This window comes from Lissotriton helveticus, chromosome 11 (assembly GCF_964261635.1).
Source record: "Lissotriton helveticus chromosome 11, aLisHel1.1, whole genome shotgun sequence".
Classification (NCBI taxonomy): Eukaryota; Metazoa; Chordata; class Amphibia; order Caudata; family Salamandridae; genus Lissotriton; species Lissotriton helveticus.
Window position 1 is genome coordinate 14,986,131 of NC_136072.1, and position 25,815 is coordinate 15,011,945.

General features: G+C 46.1%; 1 protein-coding gene across 1 annotated transcript in view; it reads left to right on the forward strand.

Moving 5' to 3' along the window:
• The window catches only part of LOC144791062 (putative cation-transporting ATPase 13A4), a 270,931-nt gene that overhangs the window by 85,336 nt on the left and 159,780 nt on the right, over positions 1 to 25,815 (forward strand). Inside the window, exons 6-7 of the mRNA XM_078665705.1 lie at positions 13,617 to 13,686; positions 23,173 to 23,307. Coding sequence (XP_078521831.1) covers positions 13,617 to 13,686; positions 23,173 to 23,307 — 205 coding nt within the window. The remainder of the gene's footprint in view (positions 1 to 13,616; positions 13,687 to 23,172; positions 23,308 to 25,815) is intronic.

Genomic DNA, 25,815 nt, shown 5'->3' on the forward strand with positions numbered 1-25,815 from the left:
AGTGTAAAAGTGACGCACAGCCTCATAAATGAGGCCCCTGGCTTTTCCCTGTGTAATTTTTAGCTCTCTTTGGCTTTCGTTTAGGAGTCTGTGGTTGCGCTGTTACACCTCGTCGCTGGGGCAGCTGTGCGCATTACAAATACGACAAATAAATAAACACGCCTCGCGTCCCCTATGCCCAATTTACATAATCCTCTCCCGTGACCCCCCTCCCTTCCTGGCATCAGTGTGGCCACCGGCCAAACCACCGACCATACTTTTTGGCCCCTTGGAAAATGTTTGTGATTCCCATGGCGAACAGGAACTCTAACAACCATTGGCAAAGCAAATAGTTCCCAAAGGCGAGACCGCTTGGCTTTAACAACTTTTTTAATGAATGGCCTGACTCTGTTTTATACTTGTGGGAGAGTGGAGGGGGCAGGTGGGGCGGCCTGCGGGGTGGGCAGTGCAGCAGGGCAAAGGCTAAGGATGGGATAGAGAAAGTGAGAAGGAATATAGGATGGAGTGAGAAAGAGAGAAAGGAATGTAGAGGAATTGAGAATGGGTAGAAAGAAGAAGAAAGTGACAGAATGGAAGAGGGAAGAAGGAGATACGGAGGAGAAGAGAGAGGGGAGACTGAATGTACAGAGAGACATGGAGGGCAAAACGTGAGAGGGCAGTCAGAGAAACAAAAGTAGGACAAAAGACGAGGTCTGGAGATGCCAGAAAAGGGGGAGGGGCAAAAGGAAGGAGAGGAGAGGGGAGGGGAGAAATGGAGAAGAGAGGAAAGAGAGGAAGTCAGGAGATGGGGGAAGGGAGGGGTATGAGCGGACAGAGAGCGAGAGCCCAGAGACCTATAATAAAGTGTGCAGCAGGTGTAGAGGCACCGGGGCCCGGAGTGAGAGAGGGGGCAGAGGGGACAGACATAGAGAGAGGCCAGAGAGCCCATCCACCATCCACCATTAGGGACCAGGGCTCAGCGCCACTGAGCCCCTTCCAGTTTATTGGCGCTACAATCCCTCAGGCGCTGCACTCGGTTCAAGTGTACTTGCACTGTGGAGTGATTGATGTCACAACACCTGTCTGGAAGCTCAGTGGGCGGGTAATGTGAGCTGTTCTCACACACCTGGAATATGAATCAGGATTTACATGGATTTCTTACCGCACACGGTGAGGTAATGAGAGCACAGGGTTATTCACGGGCAGCACAGTCTGTGCTGCACAGATGAAGCACCCCCCCCCCTCCCCCTGCAGAGACGGAGCAGTACAACCGGCCGGGCAGGGAGAGGCGCCAGGGCGCACGGGGCACCGTGCCCAGACGAGACTGGGCGACTGGGCGCAGATACCATCACTGTTCACACCTCACCCAATGCAATCAAGATGTAAACATGAGGCAGAGGCATCAGAGATAACACCGGCCAGACCCAATCAGGCTGCATCTGAGACAATATTTACCCGAGGCTGACGGAGTGTCAATGCGGGGCCGGGGTGAGGTCAGAGGTTTACATTGGCGCAGACCAGAGGCCATGTTTGCACTTCACCACGTCACACTAAAGGCTGGCTCCGGGCCTGAGCACAGATACAGGCTGCCTCTGGGCCAGGCGACATCACATGTACACTTTACCAGACCAACTCAGGTGCCTACAATGAGCCTATAGTATGTTGACATGCTACCTGACCACATCATATGTTGCCATGCTGCCTGACCACATCATATGTTGACATGCTGCCTGACCACATCATATGTTGCCACAGTGTCTGACTACATCGTATGCTGACATGCTGCCTGACCACATCATATGTTGACATGCTGCCTGACCACATCATATGTTGACATGCTGCCTGACCACATCATATGTTGACATGCTACCTGACCACATCATATGTTGACATGCTACCTGACCACATCATATGTTGACATGCTACCTGACCACATCATATGTTGACACAGTGCCTGACCACATCATATGTTGACACAGTGCCTGACCACATCATATGTTGACATGCTACCTGACCACATCATATGGTCACATGCTGCCTGACCACATCATATGTTGCCACAGTGCCTGACTACATCATATGTTGCCACAGTGCCTGACCACATCATATGTTGACATGCTACCTGACCACATCATATGTTGACATGCTGCCTGACCACATCATATGTTGACATGCTGCCTGACCACATCATATGTTGACATGCTGCCTGACCACATCATATGTTGACATGCTGCCTGACCACATCATATGTTGACATGCTGCCTGACTACATCATATGTTGCCACACTGCCTGACTACATCATATGTTGCCACAGTGCCTGACTACATCATATGTTGACATGCTGCCTGACATCATCATATGTTGACACGCTGCCTAAAAACATCATATGTTGACATGCTGCCTGACTACATCATATGTTGACACAATGCCTGACTACATCATATGTTGCCACAGTGCCTGACTACATCATATGTTGCCACAGTGCCTGACCACATCATATGTTGACATGCTACCTGACCACATCATATGTTGACACAATGCCTGACCACATCATATGTTGACATGCTACCTGACCACATCATATGTTGACACAGTGCCTGACCCCATCATATGTTGAGATGCTGCCTGACATCATCATATGTTGACATGCTACCTGACCACATCATATGTTGACATGCTACCTGACCACATCATATGTTGACACAGTGCCTGACCACATCATATGTTGACATGCTACCTGACCACATCATATGTTCACATGCTGCCTGACCACATCATATGTTGCCACAGTGCCTGACTACATCATATGTTGCCACAGTGCCTGACCACATCATATGTTGACATGCTACCTGACCACATCATATGTTGACATGCTACCTGACCACATCATATGTTGACATGCTACCTGACCACATCATATGTTGACATGCTACCTGACCACATCATATGTTGACACAGTGCCTGACCACATCATATGTTGACATGCTACCTGACCACATCATATGTTCACATGCTGCCTGACCACATCATATGTTGCCACAGTGCCTGACTACATCATATGTTGCCACAGTGCCTGACCACATCATATGTTGACATGCTACCTGACCACATCATATGTTGACATGCTGCCTGACCACATCATATGTTGACATGCTGCCTTACCACATCATATGTTGACATGCTGCCTGACCACATCATATGTTGACATGCTGCCTGACCACATCATATGTTGCCACGCTGCCTGACTACATCATATGTTGCCACACTGCCTGACTACATCATATGTTGCCACAGTGCCTGACTACATCATATGTTGACATGCTGCCTGACATCATCATATGTTGACACGCTGCCTAAAAACATCATATGTTGACATGCTGCCTGACTACATCATATGTTGACACAATGCCTGACTACATCATATGTTGCCACAGTGCCTGACTACATCATATGTTGCCACAGAGCCTGACCACATCATATGTTGACATGCTACCTGACCACATCATATGTTGACACAGTGCCTGACCACATCATATGTTGACATGCTACCTGACCACATCATATGTTGACACAGTGCCTGACCACATCATATGTTGAGATGCTGCCTGACATCATCATATGTTGACATGCTACCTGACCACATCATATGTTGACATGCTACCTCACCACATCATATGTTGACACAGTGCCTGACCACATCATATGTTGACATGCTACCTGACCACATCATATGTTCACATGCTGCCTGACCACATCATATGTTGCCACAGTGCCTGACTACATCATATGTTGCCACAGTGCCTGACCACATCATATGTTGACATGCTGCCTGACCACATCATATGTTGACATGCTGCCTGACCACATCATATGTTGCCACAGTGCCTGACTACATCATATGTTGCCACAGTGCCTGACTACATCATATGTTGACACAGTGCCTGACTACATCATATGTTGACACGCTGCCTGACTACATCATATGTTGACACAGTGCCTGACTACATCGTATGCTGACATGCTGCCTGATCACATCATATGTTCACATGCTGCCTGACCACATCATATGTTGACATGCTGCCTGACTACATCATATGTTGACACAATGCCTGACTACATCATATGTTGCCACAGTGCCTGACTACATCATATGTTGCCACAGTGCCTGACCACATCATATGTTGACATGCTACCTGACCACATCATATGTTCACATGCTGCCGGACCACATCATATGTTGCCACAGTGCCTGACTACATCATATGTTGACATGCTGCCTGACATCATCATATGTTGACACGCTGCCTAAAAACATCATATGTTGACATGCTGCCTGACTACATCATATGTTGACACAATGCCTGACTACATCATATGTTGCCACAGTGCCTGACTACATCATATGTTGCCACAGTGCCTGACCACATCATATGTTGACATGCTGCCTGACCACATCATATGTTGACATGCTGCCTGACCACATCATATGTTGACATGCTGCCTGACATCATCATATGTTGACACGCTGCCTAAAAACATCATATGTTGACATGCTGCCTGACTACATCATATGTTGCCACAGTGCCTGACCACATCATATGTTACCACAGTGCCTGACCACATCATATGTTGCCACAGTGTCTGACCACATCATATGTTGCCACAGTGCCTGACTACATCATATGTTGCCACAGTGCCTGACCACATCATATGTTGACATGCTACCTGACCACATCATATGTTCACATGCTGCCTGACCACATCATATGTTGACACGCTGCCTGACCACATCATATGTTGACATGCTGCCTGACCACATCATATGTTGACATGCTGCCTGACCACATCATATGTTGACATGCTGCCTGACCACATCATATGTTGCCACAGTGCCTGACTACATCATATGTTGCCACAGTGCCTGACCAAATCATATGTTGACACAGTGCCTGACCACATCATATGTTCACATGCTGCCTGACCACATCATATGTTGACATGCTGCCTGACCACATCATATGTTGACATGCTGCCTGACCACATCATATGTTGCCACAATGCCTGGCTACATCATATGTTGCCACAGTGCCTGACTACATCATATGTTGCCACAGTGCCTGACTACATCATATGTTGACATGCTGCCTGACCACATCATATGTTGACATGCTGCCTGACCACATCATATGTTGCCACAGTGCCTGACTACATCATATGTTGCCACAGTGCCTGACTACATCATATGTTGCCACAGTGCCTGACTACATCATATGTTGACACAGTGCCTGACCACATCATATGTTGACACACTGCCTGACCACATCATATGTTGACATGCTGCCTGACCACATCATATGTTGACATGCTGCCTGACCACATCATATGTTGACATGCTGCCTGACCACATCATATGTTGACATGCTGCCTGACCACATCATATGTTGCCACAGTGCCTGACTAAATCATATGTTGACACACTGCCTGACCAAATCATATGTTGACACACTGCCTGACCACATCATATGTTGACATGCTGCCTGACCACATCATATGTTGACATGCTGCCTGACCACATCATATGTTGACATGCTGCCTGACCACATCATATGTTGACATGCTGCCTGACCACATCATATGTTGACATGCTGCCTGACCACATCATATGTTGCCACAATGCCTGGCTACATCATATGTTGCCACAGTGCCTGACTACATCATATGTTGACACAGTGCCTGAAAACATCATATGTTGACATGCTGCCTGATCACATCATATGTTGACATGCTGCCGGACCACATCATATGTTGCCACAGTGCCTGACTACATCATATGTTGCCACCGTGTCTGACTACATCATATGCTGAAATGCTGCCTGACCACATCATATGTTGACATGCTACCTGACCACATCATATGTTGACACACTGCCTGACCACATCATATGTTTACATGCTGCCTGACCACATCATATGTTGACATGCTGCCTGACCACATCATATGTTGACATGCTGCCTGACCACATCATATGTTGACATGCTGCCTGACCACATCATATGTTGACATGCTGCCTGACCACATCATATGTTGCCACAGTGCCTGACTACATCATATGTTGCCACAGTGCCTGACCAAATCATATGTTGACACACTGCCTGACCACATCATATGTTGACATGCTGCCTGACCACATCATATGTTGACACACTGTCTGACCACATCATATGTTGCCACAGTGCCTGACTACATCATATGTTGCCACAGTGCCTGACCACATCATATGTTGACACACTGCCTGACCACATCATATGTTGACATGCTGCCTGACCACATCATATGTTGACACAATGCCTGACCACATCATATGTTGCCACAGTGCCAGACTACATCATATGTTGACACAGTGCCTGACCACATCATATGTTGACATGCTGCCTGACCACATCATATGTTGCCACATTGCCTGACTACATCATATGTTGCCACAGTGTCTGACTACATCGTATGCTGACATGCTGCCTGACCACATCATATGTTGACATGCTGCCTGACCACATCATTTGTTGCCACAGTGCCTGACTACATCATATGTTGCCACAGTGCCTGACTACATCATATGTTGCCACAGTGCCTGACTACATCATATGTTGCCACAGTGCCTGACTACATCACATGTTGCCACAGTGCCTGACTACATCATATGTTGCCACAGTGTCTGACTACATCGTATGCTTACATGCTGCCTGACCACATCATATGTTGACATGCTGCCTGACCACATCATATGTTGACATGCTGCCTGACCACATCATATGTTGACATGCTGCCTGACCACATCATATGTTGCCACAGTGCCTGACTACATCATATGTTTCCACAGTGCCTGACCACATCATATGTTGACACACTGCCTGACCACATCATATGTTGACATGCTGCCTGACCACATCATATGTTGACACGCTGTCTGACCACATCATATGTTGACACAATGCCTGACCACATCATATGTTGACACAATGCCTGACCACATCATATGTTGCCACAGTGCCAGACTACATCATATGTTGACACAGTGCCTGACCACATCATATGTTGACATGCTGCCTGACCACATCACATGTTGCCACAGTGCCTGACTACATCATATGTTGCCACAGTGTCTGACTACATCGTATGCTGACATGCTGCCTGACCACATCATATGTTGCCACAGTGCCTGACTACATCATATGTTGCCACCGTGTCTGACTACATCATATGTTGCCACAGTGCCTGACTACATCGTATGCTGACATGCTGCCTGACCACATCATATGTTGACATGCTGCCTGACCACATCATATGTTGACATGCTGCCTGACCACATCATATGTTGACATGCTGCCTTTCCACATCATATGTTGCCACAGTGCCTGACTACATCATATGTTGCCACAGTGCCTGACCACATCATATGTTGACACAGTGCCTGACCACATCATATGTTGACATGCTGCCTGACCACATCATATGTTGACACGCTGTCTGACTACATCATATGTTGACACAATGCCTGACCACATCATATGTTGACACAATGCCTGACCACATCATATGTTGCCACAGTGCCAGACTACATCATATGTTGCCACAGTGCCTGACTACATCATATGTTGACACGCTGCCTGACTACATCATGTGTTGACACAGTGCCTGACTACATCATATGTTGACACGCTGCCTGACTCCATCATATGTTGACACAGTGCCTGACTACATCGTATGCTGACATGCTGCCTGACCACATCATATGTTGACATGCTGCCTGACCACATCATATGTTGACTTGCTGCCTGACCACATCATATGTTGACATGCTGCCTGACCACATCATATGTTGACATGCTGCCTGACCACATCATATGTTGACACGCTGCCTGACCACATCATATGTCGCCACAATGCCTGACCACATCATATGTTGACACAATGCCTGACCACATTATATGTTGCCACAGTGCCTTACTACATCATATGTTGCCACAGTGCCTGACTACATCATGTGTTGCCACAGTGCCTGACTACATCATATGTTGACATGCTGCCTGACCACATCATATGTTGACACAATGCCTGACCACAACATATGTTCACATGCTGCCTGACCACATCATATGTTGACATGCTGCCTTTCCACATCATATGTTGCCACAGTGCCTGACTACATCATATGTTGCCACAGTGCCTGACCACATCATATGTTGACACAGTGCCTGACCACATCATATGTTGACATGCTGCCTGACCACATCATATGTTGACACGCTGTCTGACCACATCATATGTTGACACAATGCCTGACCACATCATATGTTGACACAATGCCTGACCACATCATATGTTGCCACAGTGCCAGACTACATCATATGTTGCCACAGTGCCTGACTACATCATATGTTGACACGCTGCCTGACTACATCATGTGTTGACACAGTGCCTGACTACATCATATGTTGACACGCTGCCTGACTACATCATATGTTGACACAGTGCCTGACTACATCGTATGCTGACATGCTGCCTGACCACATCATATGTTGACATGCTGCCTGACCACATCATATGTTGACTTGCTGCCTGACCACATCATATGTTGACATGCTGCCTGACCACATCATATGTTGACATGCTGCCTGACCACATCATATGTTGACACGCTGCCTGACCACATCATATGTTGCCACAATGCCTGACCACATCATATGTTGACACAATGCCTGACCACATTATATGTTGCCACAGTGCCTTACTACATCATATGTTGCCACAGTGCCTGACTACATCATGTGTTGCCACAGTGCCTGACTACATCATATGTTGACATGCTGCCTGACCACATCATATGTTGACACAATGCCTGACCACAACATATGTTCACATGCTGCCTGACCACATCATATGTTGACATGCTGCCTGACCACATCATATGTTGAGATGCTGCCTGACCACATCATATGTTGACATGCTGCCTGACCACATCATATGTTGACATGTTACTTGACCACATCATATGTTGACATGCTGCCTGACCACATCATATGTTGACATGCTGCCTGACCACATCATATGTTGACATGCTACCTGACCACATCGTATGCTGACATGCTGCCTGACCACATCACATGTTGCCATGCTGCCTGACCACATCATATGTTGACATGCTGCCTGACCACATCATATGTTGCCACAGTGCCTGACTACATCATATGTTGCCACAGTGCCTGACCAAATCATATGTTGACACACTGCCTGACCACATCATATGTTGCCATGCTGCCTGACCACATCATATGTTGACATGCTGCCTGACCACATCATATGTTGCCACAGTGCCTGACTACATCATATGTTGCCACAGTGTCTGACTACATTGTATGCTGACATGCTGCCTGACCACATCATATGTTGACATGCTGCCTGACCACATCATATGTTGACATGCTGCCTGACCACATCATATGTTGACATGCTGCCTGACTACATCATATGTTGCCACAGTGTCTGACTACATTGTATGCTGACATGCTGCCTGACCACATCATATGTTGACATGCTGCCTGACCACATCATATGTTGACATGCTGCCTGACCACATCATATGTTGACATGCTGCCTGACTACATCATATGTTGCCACAGTGCCTTACTACATCATATGTTGACACAGTGCCTGACTACATCATATGTTGCCACAGTGCCTGACTACATCATATGTTGACACGCTGCCTGACCACATCATATGTTGACACAATGCCTGACTTCATCATATGTTGACATGCTGCCTGACCACATCATATGTTGACATGCTGCCTGACCACATCATATGTTGACATGCTGCCTGACCACATCATATGTTGACATGCTGCCTGACCACATCATATGTTGACATGCTGCCTGACTACATCATATGTTGCCACAGTGCCTGACTACATCATATGTTGCCACAGTGCCTGACTACATCATATGTTGACACGCTGCCTGACCACATCATATGTTGACATGCTGCCTGACCACATCATATGTTGACATGCTGCCTGACCACATCATATGTTGACATGCTGCCTGACCACATCATATGTTGACATGCTGCCTGAAAACATCATATGTTGACACAATGCCTGACCACATCATATGTTGACACAATGCCTGACCACATCATATGTTGCCACAGTGTCTGACTACATCATATGTTGCCACAGTGCCTGACTACATCATATGTTGACACAGTGCCTGACTACATCGTATGCTGACATGCTGCCTGACCACATCATATGTTGACATGCTGCCTGACCACATCATATGTTGCCACCGTGTCTGACTACATCGTATGCTGACATGCTGCCTGACCACATCATATGTTGACATGCTGCCTGACCACATCATATGTTGACATGCTGCCTGACTACATCATATGTTGCCACAGTGCCTGACTACATCATATGTTGCCACAGTGCCTGACTACATCATATGTTGACACGCTGCCTGACCACATCATATGTTGACACAGTGCCTGACCACATCATAAGTTGACACACTGCCTGACCACATCATATGTTGACATGCTGCCTGACCACATCATATGTTCACATGCTGCCTGACCACTTCATATGTTGACACAATGCCTGACCACATAATATGTTGACATGCTGCCTGACCACATCATATGTTGACATGCTGCCTGACCACATCATATGTTCACATGCTGCCTGACCACTTCATATGTTGACACAATGCCTGACCACATAATATGTTGAAATGCTGCCTGACCACATCATATGTTGACATGCTGTCTGACCACATCATATGTTGACATGCTGCCTGACCACATCATATGTTGACATGCTGCCTGACTACATCATATGTTGCCACAGTGCCTGACTACATCATATGTTGCCACAGTGCCTGACTACATCATATGTTGACACGCTGCCTGACTACATCATGTGTTGACACAGTGCCTGACTACATCATATGTTGACACGCTGCCTGACTACATCATATGTTGCCACAGTGCCTGACTACATCATATGTTGCCACAGTGCCTGACTACATCATATGTTGACACGCTGCCTGACCACTTCATATGTTGACACAATGCCTGACCACATAATATGTTGACATGCTGCCTGACCACATCATATGTTGACACGCTGCTTGACCACATCATATGTTGCCACAATGCCTGACCACATCATATGTTGACACAATGCCTGACCACATCATATGTTGCCACAGTGCCTGACTACATCATATGTTGCCACAGTGCCTGACCACATCATATGTTGCCACAGTGCCTGACTACATCATATGTTGCCACAGTGCCTGACTACATCAAATGTTGACACGCTGCCTGACCACATCGTATGCTGACATGCTGCCTGACCACATCACATGTTGCCACAATGCCTGACTACATCATATGTTGACACAGTGTCTGGCCACATCATATGTTTACACTAGCCTGACTAAATCCTGCGTTTTTACTGCACAAGGCCAATCTATCTTTCTTCTGAACCTGACAAAATATGGTGTTTCATGCAGGCACGCCAATTTAGAAGTTGACATAGTTTTTGATTTATCAACAGATTTCATCTTCATTATTTTAGAGCTGGCTCTTGTTTGACATGTCTTTAAAGTACATGTGTGATCAACTCGCGGCGTTGGACCGGATCCCTTGATTACTGAAGTTAAGATGATGAGGTGTCTTTGCCACTCCTCTGCCACACTGTCGCCAAACTGGTTTGCATAACTGGTGGATGTGACATCAGCTATTACTGGTAGAACAGGTGCAGTGGCACCGGGCCCAGGGCTCTAAGGGGGCCACATTACTCCTCTTATGTCTATATTATGCCAATAAACTGGGGGCTGGATCCCACTCCTCCCTTCTCCAATCTTTAACCTCTGACCTCTGAGGTAACTGCTGTCACCCTGATGTCAACCGGACATTGAAACGTGGAGAGGAGGGCGCTGGGAGACACTTTGGGGCATATTTACAAGGGGATATCGCCACCAGAACATCACTTCCAGTGACGTTCTGGTGGCGATATCCCCGTCTCCTTATTTACAAGGCGGTGTTAACGGCACCTTGTAAATAAGGCCCCTTTTCACTCTTTGCTTAGCATGAAAGGGGCGTGTGATGGGTGTTGTGTTGAGTGTTCCACCGCAACCCCCATTGCTTTTTGACGCTGCTCCATGTTTACAAGCCTGGGGCAGCACCAAAAACTAAGGCCAGCTAAAACCTGGGGGATTTACAATAAAATGGCCGAGTACAGTGTTACTCCAAAATTGGTAATGCCACGCTCCGAATTGTTTTAAATGCAGCGAAGCACAGTATTTAAAAAAATGCGGCACAACCCTGCATTTTCCATAGCGCTGGCTCTACAAAAGCTGCCTAGCGCAGGCACCATTGCACCATGTTCCAAGGGTGCATGCACTGCAGGGGCGATTGTTTATGTGCAGGAAGGGACACCATCTTGAAAGGCAAATCTCTATTTAAAGAATAGGGGGGAAATAACCCCTTTGTACATTAGTGATGGCGATTACCAAATAGCATCCCACAAAAAATGTCTCCTTGTAATGGCTCTTAGTATTGTTCAGACATTGAGCCCTTAGACTTCCTCCTTGCACCTGACACAGCCTTCAGAGTATACAATACATCATTCCAAACACACGCTGCCGGCACTCAGCTCTGCAGCAGCAAAGGTCTCCTATGTCCATCACCTGCCTCCAGTGCAGAAGGACACATACAACTGAAAATTAAACACCTCAAGGTGATTCTGTACCTCATAATGCAGATCAAACCGAGCCTTCCTGGCTACAGTAGATCTTAAGAACCAGCAGATATCTCCTTGGCGACCCATGTGTTGAATGTCGTTTATTTGCTGTTGCTCAAGTTTAGCGACACGTGTGGACGGACTGAATTTACATGTGGTCCGTTGGCTCTAAATCTGCTTTGAGTGCTGACCCAGAGCCTTCTAGGTTGGACAGGATAGAGTGATGATGCTGGAGGTGCTGTGGAACTGAACTACCACTTTGCTAGAATGTAAGCGTTGCCTCTACAGAAGAGCTACTGCTCAAAATGCAGGGGGGAACCGATGATAAGCAATGTGGATTCATAAAATTATTTCAGATGAATAAATTATTCCCAAGGTAACTTTCTGCCCCCTGAGAAGACATTAATAAACAAGTTATGCTCCTAAGAAATCAAGTGTGCAGAGTGGATCTGTAAAGGCATGTAAAGTCCCTGGGGACCATGGTATTGTGTGATGCTTATGGGAGTGAAACCCCATGCAAAGGTGGAGTTTGAATTTTTTCTGTGATCCTGAGGAGGGCCTAGCAACCTCAGGCGGGAGTGAGGTAATCAATAATAATGGTTCATATTTCAAGGCACTGGGGGATGTGGGGGAGATTAAGTGATCTGTTGCCCAGAGTCACATGATGCTGAGCTGAGCTGCCGCTGATCGAACCGTGAGCCCCGCGCTCCGGAGTCAGCCGCTCTGGCCGCTGCGCCACACCTCTCCCTGGCGCAGAGATGTCATGTGTCACATTTACTACTGTCGTGTGTGTTCATCAGTAACCAGAGGACTGTTCTTTGCAGGAAGCTGATCTGCGGGCCCAACGCCATCGAAGTGGAGATCGTGCCTGTTTTGAAACTGCTCTTCAAAGAGGTAGGAAGGACTTCTGAGCCCTGTATAGATGTCAACCAAGTACATAACAAACTTAGGACCATATTATCAAGAAAGGGCGATACATTATCGCCGCTTTTATCGGCAGGAAACTGCCACTAAAGCAGCGATAATGGGCTTGATAATATGGCCTTGTGAATTCCCATAGAAGCCCAGGTTAACACCAGAACATGGGCTTCTATTGGAATTCTCAAGGGCATATTATCAATCCCATTATCGCCGCTTTAGTGGCAGTTTCCTGCCGATAAAAGTGGCGATAATGTGTCACCCTTTCTTGATAATATGGCCCTTAGAGCCTGATGCACTGACATGGAAATGGGAATTCAATAGGTGATGCAAGCTACTAAACTGTATAAAACATACTTATATTCAAAACATGGCCAGTGTCCACCGAAGCGAGAAGTGCTGCATTGGGGAACACGTCCGAGGAGCAGGCAATGGTGTCCTACAATGTTGTCCCACAGCTTCCCCATTGCAAATCAGTTACCATCTCAGGTCGGGGGTTGGTAATTAACTGATTTAAAGTATACAGCCGGTTGTGGTTACAAACTATTGATACATGAGACTGAAAATCCCATATTGTGGTGGGCGCCTCTTTCAAGCCCCCTCCTATTTGCAATTCATAATGAATCACAAAAACCCCTGTGCAAGACTCCTAAATGTACACTGATGCATTTCAGAGAGTTGTATTGAGTTCAGAAATTCCCTGCTTTTGCAAATCACCTAAAAACCACCTTTTACACAAGGCAATAAATGGGTTATTAATTATCAAAAGTGTTTGTTCTTTCATCTCTGACATGCTTTGATACTTACATCTTGGTATTTCTGGGTACTCTGTGTCATGCATCTGGCCTGATTCTATTGCCCAATATGATTTATCTGACTCTCTATGTCATATTACACCCCCCTTGTTGGCTGGTGGTCCATTGTTCACTATCCCTGGCAGCCAGAATCATCCTTCTAGGTTCATTGAAAGAAGAGCCTGGCACAGAACGAATGGAAGTCCAGTGGCTCTCAGAGGTTCTGCTACATGTACTGTGGTGTGTGGCAGTATCCACACTGTGAAGATGCACAGGATGGGTGCCCTCCAGCCCCTCCCAGACTACATACACTGCCACGTACAATCCGTATCCCACACTACATACACTGCCACGCATACATCTCATCACGCACTACATACACTGCCACGTACAATCCGTATCACACACTACATACACTGCCACGCATGCATCTCATCACGCACTACATACACTGCCACGTACAATCCGTATCCCACACTACATACACTGCCACGCATACACCTCATTCCACAGTACATACACTGCCACATATACACCTCATAACGCACTACATACACTGCCACGTACAATCCGTATCACACACTACATACACTGCCACGCATGCATCTCATCACGCACTACATACACTGCCACGCATACACCTCATTCCACAGTACATACACTGCCACACATACATCTCATCACGCACTACATACACTGCCACGTACAATCCGTATCACACACTACATACACTGCCACGCATACACCTCATTCCACAGTACATACACTGCCACATATACACCTCATAACGCACTACATACACTGCCACGTACAATCCGTATCACACACTACATACACTGCCACGCATGCATCTCATCACGCACTACATACACTGCCACGCATACACCTCATTCCACAGTACATACACTGCCACACATACATCTCATCACGCACTACATACACTGCCACGTACAATCCGTATCACACACTACATACACTGCCACGCATGCATCTCATCACGCACTACATACACTGCCACATATACCCTCATCCCTCACTACATACATTGCCACATATACACCTCACCCCACACTACATACACTGCCACATAAATCCTCATCCATCACTACATAACACTGCCACGCATACACCTCATCCCACACTACATACAGTCAGTCAGTCAGAATATCTTTATTCGACTTTTTCCAAGTCATACAAAGAAACAAAAACAATAAAACATGACATGGGAAACATACATAACCCTCCATTTACCTAAAAAGCATCAAACTAGATGTGCATTATAAATACTATGTACAAAATTTAAAAGATACATTCTATAAAAAAAAGAAACATCTTAACCATTTAAAAAAAGCATTTTTAAGGCGAAGTTTGGCCAACAGCTTTCACCCTCGCAGCGGCCACTAAAAAATTTGCAATACTGAAAGTTGTGCGCGGATTTGTCAGGAGCTGTAGGTAGAGCAGCGCCGGGCGCACCTGTGTGAACCCTGCTTCTTTCAAAATGGGGTACAAATATTTTTTCCTCTGCTCATGATACAAGCTGCAAAACATGACAAAGTGCATTGTGTCCTGCACTGAGAAATGGTCACAACTGCAAGGAGCGGCTAATTCTGGCTTCTGCCAGCACTTAAAAGAACCAAGGTAAAAATGTAGCAGGTTAAACCTGAATTTAGTTAATAAAAACCTGTGATAAGGGAATGTAACAAAGCTGAGATAAGGTGCGAGATAGGGTACACTCACCAAAAGGTAATGGGCCCTGACTGCTGGTTTCTGCAGTTCGACTGCCTCACGGCACAATTCCTTCCTTTCATTGAATAGCTTTTTTATATGGCCTATGTCCAGAGCCCTAATTTTTTCTGGGCAAAAGAAAAGTTCTGGACGACCCAATTCTGTAAATGATTTAGTTAAATAGGCCAGCCATGGGATTTTGCTATATTTATCCAGTAATAAGACATCCTTCAAAATTTTGTGATTCAATGAAGGTCTTCATTTAACCACATTTTCAGCCACAGGGTCAAGGGCGCTAAACTCAGTAGGTCTGACAAGTAAGGTAAACCCACCTCTTTATGGATGGAATAGGTTGGGGTTGACTGGGGTACAGATAGGAGAGATCTGATAAATCTGTTTTCTGCTCTCTGGATCGGGTCGAGATTTACGTACCCCCACAAGGGAGATCCATATAATGCAATGGCCACGGGTTTACACTTATAGATCTTTAACAAGGCTTCCATAGGCCTGGCTCCCAACTTACCAGCAAAACCCAAGAGCGCTGAGGCAGATCTAGTTACCGCCAGCCTCTTTGCACTTATCTGTGGTCCCCACGTTCCTTTTTGATCAAACAATACGCCCAAGTAGGGAAATGTGGTTACCTTAGAGACCGAGACCCCGCTGCAGAAGAATGATTTATGTCTTTTTTTAGTACACCCACGCCCCATTACCATCGTGTGTGATTTGGACACATTAACCTTAAGGTCCAGATTTTCCATGAAGGAACCAAAGGCGTTCAGGAGAAGCTGAAGTCCAACACCAGTGCGGGCGATCAACACGGCGTCATCCGCGTACAGGAGTGCCGGGATTTGGACATCTCCTGCACGTGGAACGTCCGCGTCCTGGCCTCGCAGGTGTGCCCCCAAGCCGTTAATATAGATGGTAAAAAGCGTGGGGGCCAGAATACAACCTTGCCGTACCCCTTTTAAAGATTTAAATAGAGGGGTACACCTGCCGTTGTTTGACACTCGGACGGCTGCAAAAAGCTCCTGATGCAAAGTGGCCATAAACATGACCAAAGCTTCATCAATGCCCAAATCCAACAGGGTCGACCATAGTTTGGGCCTATTAACGAGGTCGAAAGCCGAGGAGAGGTCCATGAATGCAAGATACATGGAACCCTCCTTGGCCACCGTGTACTTGGAGATAAGTAAATGCAAATTAATACATTGTTCGATGGTCCCTTTTCTCTCTCTAAAACCATATTGCAGTTCGGACAGCCCACCACAGCCCTCAACATTCTCCCTCAATCTAAATAAGAGGACTCTGCCCAGAACTTTTATGGTAGAGTCCAGAAGGGATATGGGCCTATAAAATGCGGGATCATCCCGCTGACCTTTGTTTTTATAAATGGGGACGATGGTGGATATTGCCCATGAGGCGGGAGTTGAGTTGCCATTAACTGCATTAAACACGTTAGACAAAACCTTCGACCACAGTTTAGGTGAGTGCATAAAAAAGTCAGCGGGGACTCCATCTGGACCAGGTGCCTTATGTTTGGTTGTTGCCAAGAGGGCTTTTTCCACTTCTTGGGGATTAAAGATGATAGGATGTGCAGCCACATTGGGCAGTAGACCCTTATTAATTCCCTCATCATCATCATCACCCCCATATACATTTTTGAAAAAAGACAGCCATTTTTCATCAGTAATCACGCAGTCCATGGGTGCATTGCTATCTTCAGAGAATAGGGGCTGTTTGATGATCTCCCAAAATCTCCTACTGTCCTTCAGCACTGCCGCTGAAAGGAGGTTATCCCATGTTTCGCGTTTAATTGTTTCTTTGCGATTCTTTATGGCTGCCTTATAGATTTTCCTTAGTCTCAAGATATCATCTGTGACCCCAGGGACGATTTTTAGAGCCACCAACAAATCTCTATGGGCCTTCGAACATGCAGAGTCGAACCATCGCTTGTGTCCTTGGGCTCCCTGGATGGGTTTAGCTAGAAGATCCTTAGAGACCTGGGCACATATTTCCTCATAAGCTGCTACAATATGATTCCCTTGAGTGTCCGGATTCTGACAGAGCTCAACCTGGTCTTTAATTTTAGGGAAGCATTTTTCATAAAAATTATCCGGAATCACATTCGCCCACTTCACTCTTCTGTCTTGATCAGTGGTCCTCAGGGGATGTGACGATTTTACAGTTAATGGTGATACACCCATCTGAGCTCCCCAGGCCACTTCGAGTAGTACTGGGTTATGATCATTGTAGTGAGTTGCAACTGTACAATAGGCCGTGGTCCGATTTAGAATACCCAGTGAGACAAAAATATAATCTATCACTGTTCCATGGTGGACGCCAATAAAGGTTGGCATTCTCAAGCCATAATCGGGTTCGTATAGATTGTAATTTGCAAGTAAATCTTCAAGCTCCTGTCCCTCTGCGGAATGTTCGAAGTGAGGCCCTTGTGGGGCCGCATCGTCAACCTCGTTGACTCCTCTTCCCTTACAGGCTAATTTACATAAATGAATATTAAAATCACCTAATAAAATAAACCCAAAAGCAAACTCGATATTCTGTAAGACTGTGTTTAAAATACTGTCCAGACTGGCAATATTACAACCACAATAATCACTGTTCCCAGAATTATAAAAATTGACATATAAGGTCCTGCTTGTTTTGTTGATCACCCTTTCAACTATTAAGATATTATCAGAATCAGAAATGATCTGCCTGTAACTTCCTTTTAGATCCAAAGCGAAAAAGAACGCCAAACCGCCTTTAGCCCTGCCCATTCTACTAGGGACTGCAGGTTTTGTAAAGCTGGTGAACCCATCCCACCAAAGATTGCTGGATGTGTCCCAGGTTTCTTGCAGAGCAATGATGTGGTGCTTTGAAACAAAGCTCCGCCAAGCGCGGTCCTGGCGTTTAGCATTTAAACCTGCTACATTCCAGCTTATAATCTTACAAGAGTCAGTAATTGTCCTTAATTCATTTCCACCCTCTGAATCCCCTTCCGCTGTATGTTGCGGCAAAGATACCTCGCTAGTTACTGCTTGACCGCGGCTCTGTATGTCCTCTCCAATGGGACCCGGTTTAGCGCAGGCCACGTTCCCAGATACAATTAATTGCTGGTCAGAATTTGTAGATGATTGAGACTCAGCAGCTACATTAAGCGTTGGAAAGCTAGAGTGTTCATCAATGTGGAAACCACCACTGCTAGTTTTTGGATTGTTCAGCCCCTCACTTTCTTGATCAACTCCTGTTTCAAGTCAATCACAGGTATTTAAGTCAGATAAAGGGCCAAACCTATTTCCTGTGGCTAAACCCCACGCAAAGGGAGTGGCTACCTGACCCTGTCCATTTAAGGCTGGATTCCACATGAGATGTGGGGTATTTGGACGGATCAGCAATGGATCAGTTCGAAGCCAGTGTGTGGGCTTAATACCCCGAACACTATGGTCGTAACCCAGGGGACCAGGCCCCCACCCGTTAGATCTTAACTCGTACGGGTGGACAGACTTGATGTTTTGCTCATACGGGTACATGGATCTTCCTAACTCCCGATGTGCTATAGGCTGAAGCCAGTCATTAGGGTGTCGCGATCTGGTGGCCCCTCCCCAGCTACTGGTATTGGTAGGTCTTTTATACCTGTGGGTATTGGGTAAAGTAGCAGACTGGATCTCATCATAAAAGAACTTGAGAGTGAGTGGAATTATAGAGCCATTACGGCGTTGGGGTGGAAAAACATTACTCAGGATGTCTGGAAGGACCTCGGCATTAGCAAAGTTTAAAATAACACAATCGCCTTTGAACTTTTTTGGCTTACTGCCAATCCAAGATACCCTCCTGGTCAAGACTATATCCCCTGCCAGTTTATCAAACCCTTCTTGTGCCATATACATATTGTTAGAGAGCCAATGTAAAGCTTTATCTTTTAGACCCTGATTGGACTCTGTTTTATCTTGTGATAGAACAGGGACGTTTGCCAACACCAGTACTACCGGTGAGGCTTCCACGATGAATTGGACTGAAGCATCCTCTTGATGTCTATCCGCTGTGGCACCAGTTAAACTGATGTGAGAGTCTCCAGTTTCAACGTTCTGACCCGGGACAGTTAATGATGGTAGTGATGGCGGAGGCGACAGCCCTTGTTGGATGGGCTGTGAGTTGCTTTCGGTTGGGGTAACCTCCACATCCGTGGGTGTTAAATTTGTGACGAGGGAAGATAGATTCTCTACCTCCTTAGCCAATTTGCTATGTACCCCACCCAACTTCCTAACCTCAGCAGTTAGTTTATCCACTTTCCCGATCAGGGGTTTGATTATAGTCCTAATTTTGATTTCTATCATATCTTGAATCCTATTAAAAAGGTCGTCATCGATAATGCGTATGGACTCAGTGTCTATGTCGGGATCTACATGTTTCCCCACCCGTCTAGAAGGTGGGGTGGCAGGCTTTTTCCTACCTAGTTGTTTCCCTCCTCGCTTTGCTGGAAGTTTTCTACAGGCTCTAACAGCACGTGTATCAGGCTGCAGGGGTTGTAAGTCTTCGTCCGTGGCGGCTATCTGGTTGTTTGAATCAGTAATAGCGTTGTCTGATAAATCTATTAAATCTGTTAGAGGATCAGAGTCATCGGCAGCCTCAATGCAATTATCTAAAGAATTGGAATCAGCTAGGTTTAGCGGAGGATTGTCTAGCAATGACTCAGACATCGCTGTGCTTAGTGCGCTTGTAGATGGGCTTTCTGAAGGCAACACCGGTGATTGGCTTAGCCCCAAAGATTGCCTTCGCTTATTATTGATGCTACTGACCACTTGAACAAGATAAGAGTCTAAAGTATTCAAAGTCTCAGCAGGGGCAGGTACCAGTTTTTTCCCCATACTCTGGACTGTGGCTCTAAAGGGCCTTTCAGAACTTAACTCAGACGGAATCGGTAGATGATAACAACACAATGTGGTGAAAATATCAATCAGCAGTCGCCTTATAACAATGAAATGTCATGTATGCAATATAGTATGCATAATATCGAACTGGGAACAGTACCTTAATGTCCGAACGGTTGGAATCAAAGGGATGGCCTTGCCTAGCCTTCTCGTGCCTCTGAGGGCCTCAGAGGGCCCGCCCTTTGCCCGGGCTTCGCCCCGGGCGTCTCGCTCGCATCCCGCGACGCGGGGGTTGTCCTTCCTTTATCCTCTGTTTGGCGCTCTCAGGGCGCGACCCGCGTCACTCTGCACGCGCCGCCGCGAGGCCTGCCGGGATTTGTAGTCTCCCGGAGCGGCGGCGCGGAGTCCGGTGCCCTTGGACTCTTGGCGGTGGCGGCGGTAACTCCTGGAGCCTTCTCTGCGGCCGTGTGACTCTCGGCTATGGCGGCAATAAAGTATGTGTCTCCCCCGCTCTGCCGGGGTTGTCCTTCCTTTATCCTCTGTTTGGCGCTCTCAGGGCGCGACCCGCGTCACTCTGCACGCGCCGCCGCGAGGCCTGCCGGGATTTGTAGTCTCCCGGAGCGGCGGCGCGGAGTCCGGTGCCCTTGGACTCTTGGCGGTGGCGGCGGTAACTCCTGGAGCCTTCTCTGCGGCCGTGTGACTCTCGGCGATGGCGGCAATAAAGTATGTGTCTCCCCACCCCAACCAACACCACATACACTGCTGCATATACCCTCATTCCACACTAGGTACACTGCTGCGTATACACCTCATCCCACACTACATACACTGCCACGTATACCCTTATCCCTCACTACATACACTGCCGCATATACCCTCATCCCACACTACATACACTGCCGCATATACCCTTATCATCCACTACATACACTGCCACGTGTACACCTCAAACCACACCACATACACTGCAGCACATACACTGCATCCCACACTACATACACTGCCACATATACATCTCAACCAACACCACATACACTGCTGCATATACCCTCATTCCACACTAGGTACACTGCTGCGTATACACCTCATCCCACACTACATACACTGCCATGTATACACCTCAACCCACACCACATACACTGGTGCATATACCCTCATCCCACACTACATACACTGCCATGCATACACCTCATCCCACATCGCATACACTGTTGCATATACCCTCATCCCACACTACATACACTGCCATGTATACACCTCATCCCACACTACATTCACGGCCGCATATACACCTCATCCCACACTACATACACTACCGCGTATGCACATAATCCCACACTACATACACTGCCGCATATACACCTCATCCCACACCACATACAGTGCTGCGTATGCACCTCCTCTCACACTACATACACTGCCGCGTATACACCTCATCCCGTTCTTCACAAACAATCAGAAACCTCTCCACCGTTTGGATCTCTTGAGTCCTCCCTCATACCAATTCCATCCTCCTGCCCTCCCATGTCCAGTGTCCAAGAGGTCCTAAAACAGCGTTACAGACCACCCTTGAAGACAAGGGACGCAGTGGCAAACGTATCATTGTCAGCGTACAGATCACTAAATGCATAGATTTAAACACATGAGCCTTTGCAACCATATACTTCCCTGATCGGATGCACCAGGCTGTGATGACCATTGGCATAAAGTTATTGTATAGCTCCATCTTCTTTACAAATAAAAAGAGATGGCGTATTGAATGTTGCTTATTTAATGGACATTGTGATCATGACCAAGTGGTTTGTGATGATAATATTGGGTGCTGTTAATAACGAGGTGATTTGATGACCGTGAGAAGATGCAAAGGATAGCTTGTCGCTCATAATCTATCTCATGGCCTTACTCTACCCCTGCCAAGCAGATGCCTTCTGTACATTGAGATCCCCTGCAGCTGTGCATGTACTTCAGAAACATACTGTCCATAAACTGGAGATATCTCTGGATTATTGTTTATATCATCTTCAGAACAACATGAGTATCTTTTCTTTAACTGTGTTATTTTTTTTTCCCCTCAGGTTTTAAATCCCTTTTACATATTCCAAGCAGCTGCATTGGGTCTTTGGATTGCCCTCGGCTATTATGAAGTTTCTTTTGCTATCATCATTATGACCTTGATTTCGGTCATCGTAACCGTCTATGACCTCCGGCAGGTGAGTCTTTCAGGATGGAGTGAGGCTGACAGAAATGTTCTTCTTGGTAGAGGCTCTGAGGTGTCAAATGATTGTCTGAACTTGACCAATGAGGCGAAAATGTTGACTTCAGATTTTCTGACAAGAAAGGGACAAAACACAGGTAAAGAGAAATATCTTGGTATGAAAGTAAGGAACCCTCAAATACTTCTGCTCTTAGAGATGAAAGACAATGAGTTACAAGAAGTGAAGCAAAGGGTGCAGGGCAGGCCCATTGCTCTTGTAAAAGCCAGTGCAATTTACAAAGCATTACCCAGTGATGTTGGTTGACTTCATGAAGACAATACTCAAGAAATACCAAATTACATATAACATTGACACTTATTTAAGACCTAAAGACACAAACACATGAGGGCACATGACCATAAACCACCACCGAGGGTATGTATCTCTGAAGCACAGAAAAAATCTACAACTTTCAAGGTAGTACCAAAAAGTTAAACTTAAGACTAAAATTTAAGATTTACTGAGACAAAAGTCTAACTTTACAACTCATAAATTCCCTTTGTGAATACCAAAAGTCGTAAAGTTAGACAGGACCAATGTGTTTAGCAATATAAAACACCATGCCGAGGTCATTATTTACTAAAGAGGATGATGAACGGAGTGTTGAACATTGCAAGCACTCACCCCCTGTCAACTGATCTGGGTTTAATCCATCATCATTCTGTAGCTCACTCTGCCACCCCAGTTCAGACATGGCCATATGCAAATCAGTTTGACCCTGCGCCTCATGGGAACAGTCCAGCCAGAACTGCCAAGCCAGGTCTTTCCTGAACCAGAAACAAGCATCCTGGGACCGGTTTCGGGCTCACGGCCCTCATCAGCCAGGCTATCTTGAATCCAGTGGCAAAGTGAGCAAGGGAACCACGTCTGGGCATACCCTGCCACACTGAGGGCGAACAAAGCAAAACGAAAGGGGATGATGGACGGAGTGTTGAACATTGCAAGCACTCACCCCCAGTCAACTGATCTGAGTTTAATCCATCATCATTCTTTAGCACACTCCACCCCAGTTCAGACATGGCTATATGCAACCAGATATTCTTTGTAGGAATGAGAATCAACAACGTTTAATCGATCACAAAAACCAACATCTGTAGCTGGAATGTAGCCATCACCAACTGCTTGGATAATAGAGAATTTTTATATTAACACGTCGTCCAGATGCAGCAGAAGCTTGATTCTGTGAGAACTGAACAGGGCAACTACTGGTTTTAAGAGTTGCATAAAACGCTGTGGAGCTGATGGAAGGTTGAAAGGCAGAGACTTACATTTCTTTTTGACCCACTGAAACTGAATTAACTGCCTGTGTATTTGAGGTACTTGATGTACTGGGGCAGCCAGCTAACCTCAAGCTCCATGAAGAAAAGGTTGCTGACAATCCCTAGGGAATGAAGACGAACCCTCTCTATTGCACACTTCCTATATAGTTTGTAAATCTCATCTCAACTTGATCAATTTCTAGACTAGAGAAAACCAAGGGATGTGAAATACCTATCTGGGAACTTCATCTGCTTCCCTGGGACCAACCCCTGGACTAGCATCATATCTGAGGGTAACATAACTAATAGTCCCCGATGTCACTGCTTGATGAGTTATGCTACCTCTTGGTGCATAGAAAGGTGGACAGTAGCAGCTCTGTTGTTAAGGTCCAGAAGTTCTACCTCAGCCCCTTTCTCAAAAAACACAAAGATTAAATACTCTTTTTAAGTTGTCTGTGCCTTGTAAAGAATACTATGGGGCCGATTCACAGACCTAACTTAAGACAAAATCCTAAACTTACTACTTTTGGTATTCACAGAAGTTAGGATTTTGTCTTAAGTTTTTAAGACAAACTTAAGACTAAATCCTAACTTAAGTCTGTCTTAAGTTTGTCTTAAGACAAACTTAAGACTAAATCCTAACTTCTGTGAATACCATAAGTAGTAAGTTTAGGATTTTGTCTTAAGTTAGTCCTGTGAATCGGGCCCTAAATGCTTGAACATAGTTGTCTCTCTTTTCGCCAAAGCAATCACCAAAAAGATGCCCTTCAGCATATGTGCTCTTATTCTACCCACTGCCTCTGCTAATTTAGGGTCAATTCTCACCAAGAGAGTTTTAGTGCATTCTGCTGCAAGGGCCATATTTGCATAGCGAAGAAAGCAAATCAAACTCCGTCTCCGCCCCCTCAAGAAATGAAAATTCATTGGACTCCCAGTGACTGCCGCCTCTTCATCTAGTTTCATAATTTGTGTCAATGGACCGAGAATAGCCCAAACATTATCTTAGCATGCCCTCCATGCCTTATTTATCCTCTGTTTGGGATGCATAACCCTTCGTAGATAAAAAGATAGCATTGCAAGGTCAACAACTGTGGTTGAGGAGGATGTATGACGTTACAACGCATACTTTTACAACGCATGCCTTTACAATGCATTTTTTACAACGCAACATCCATTACAACGCATTCCATTACAATGCATGTCA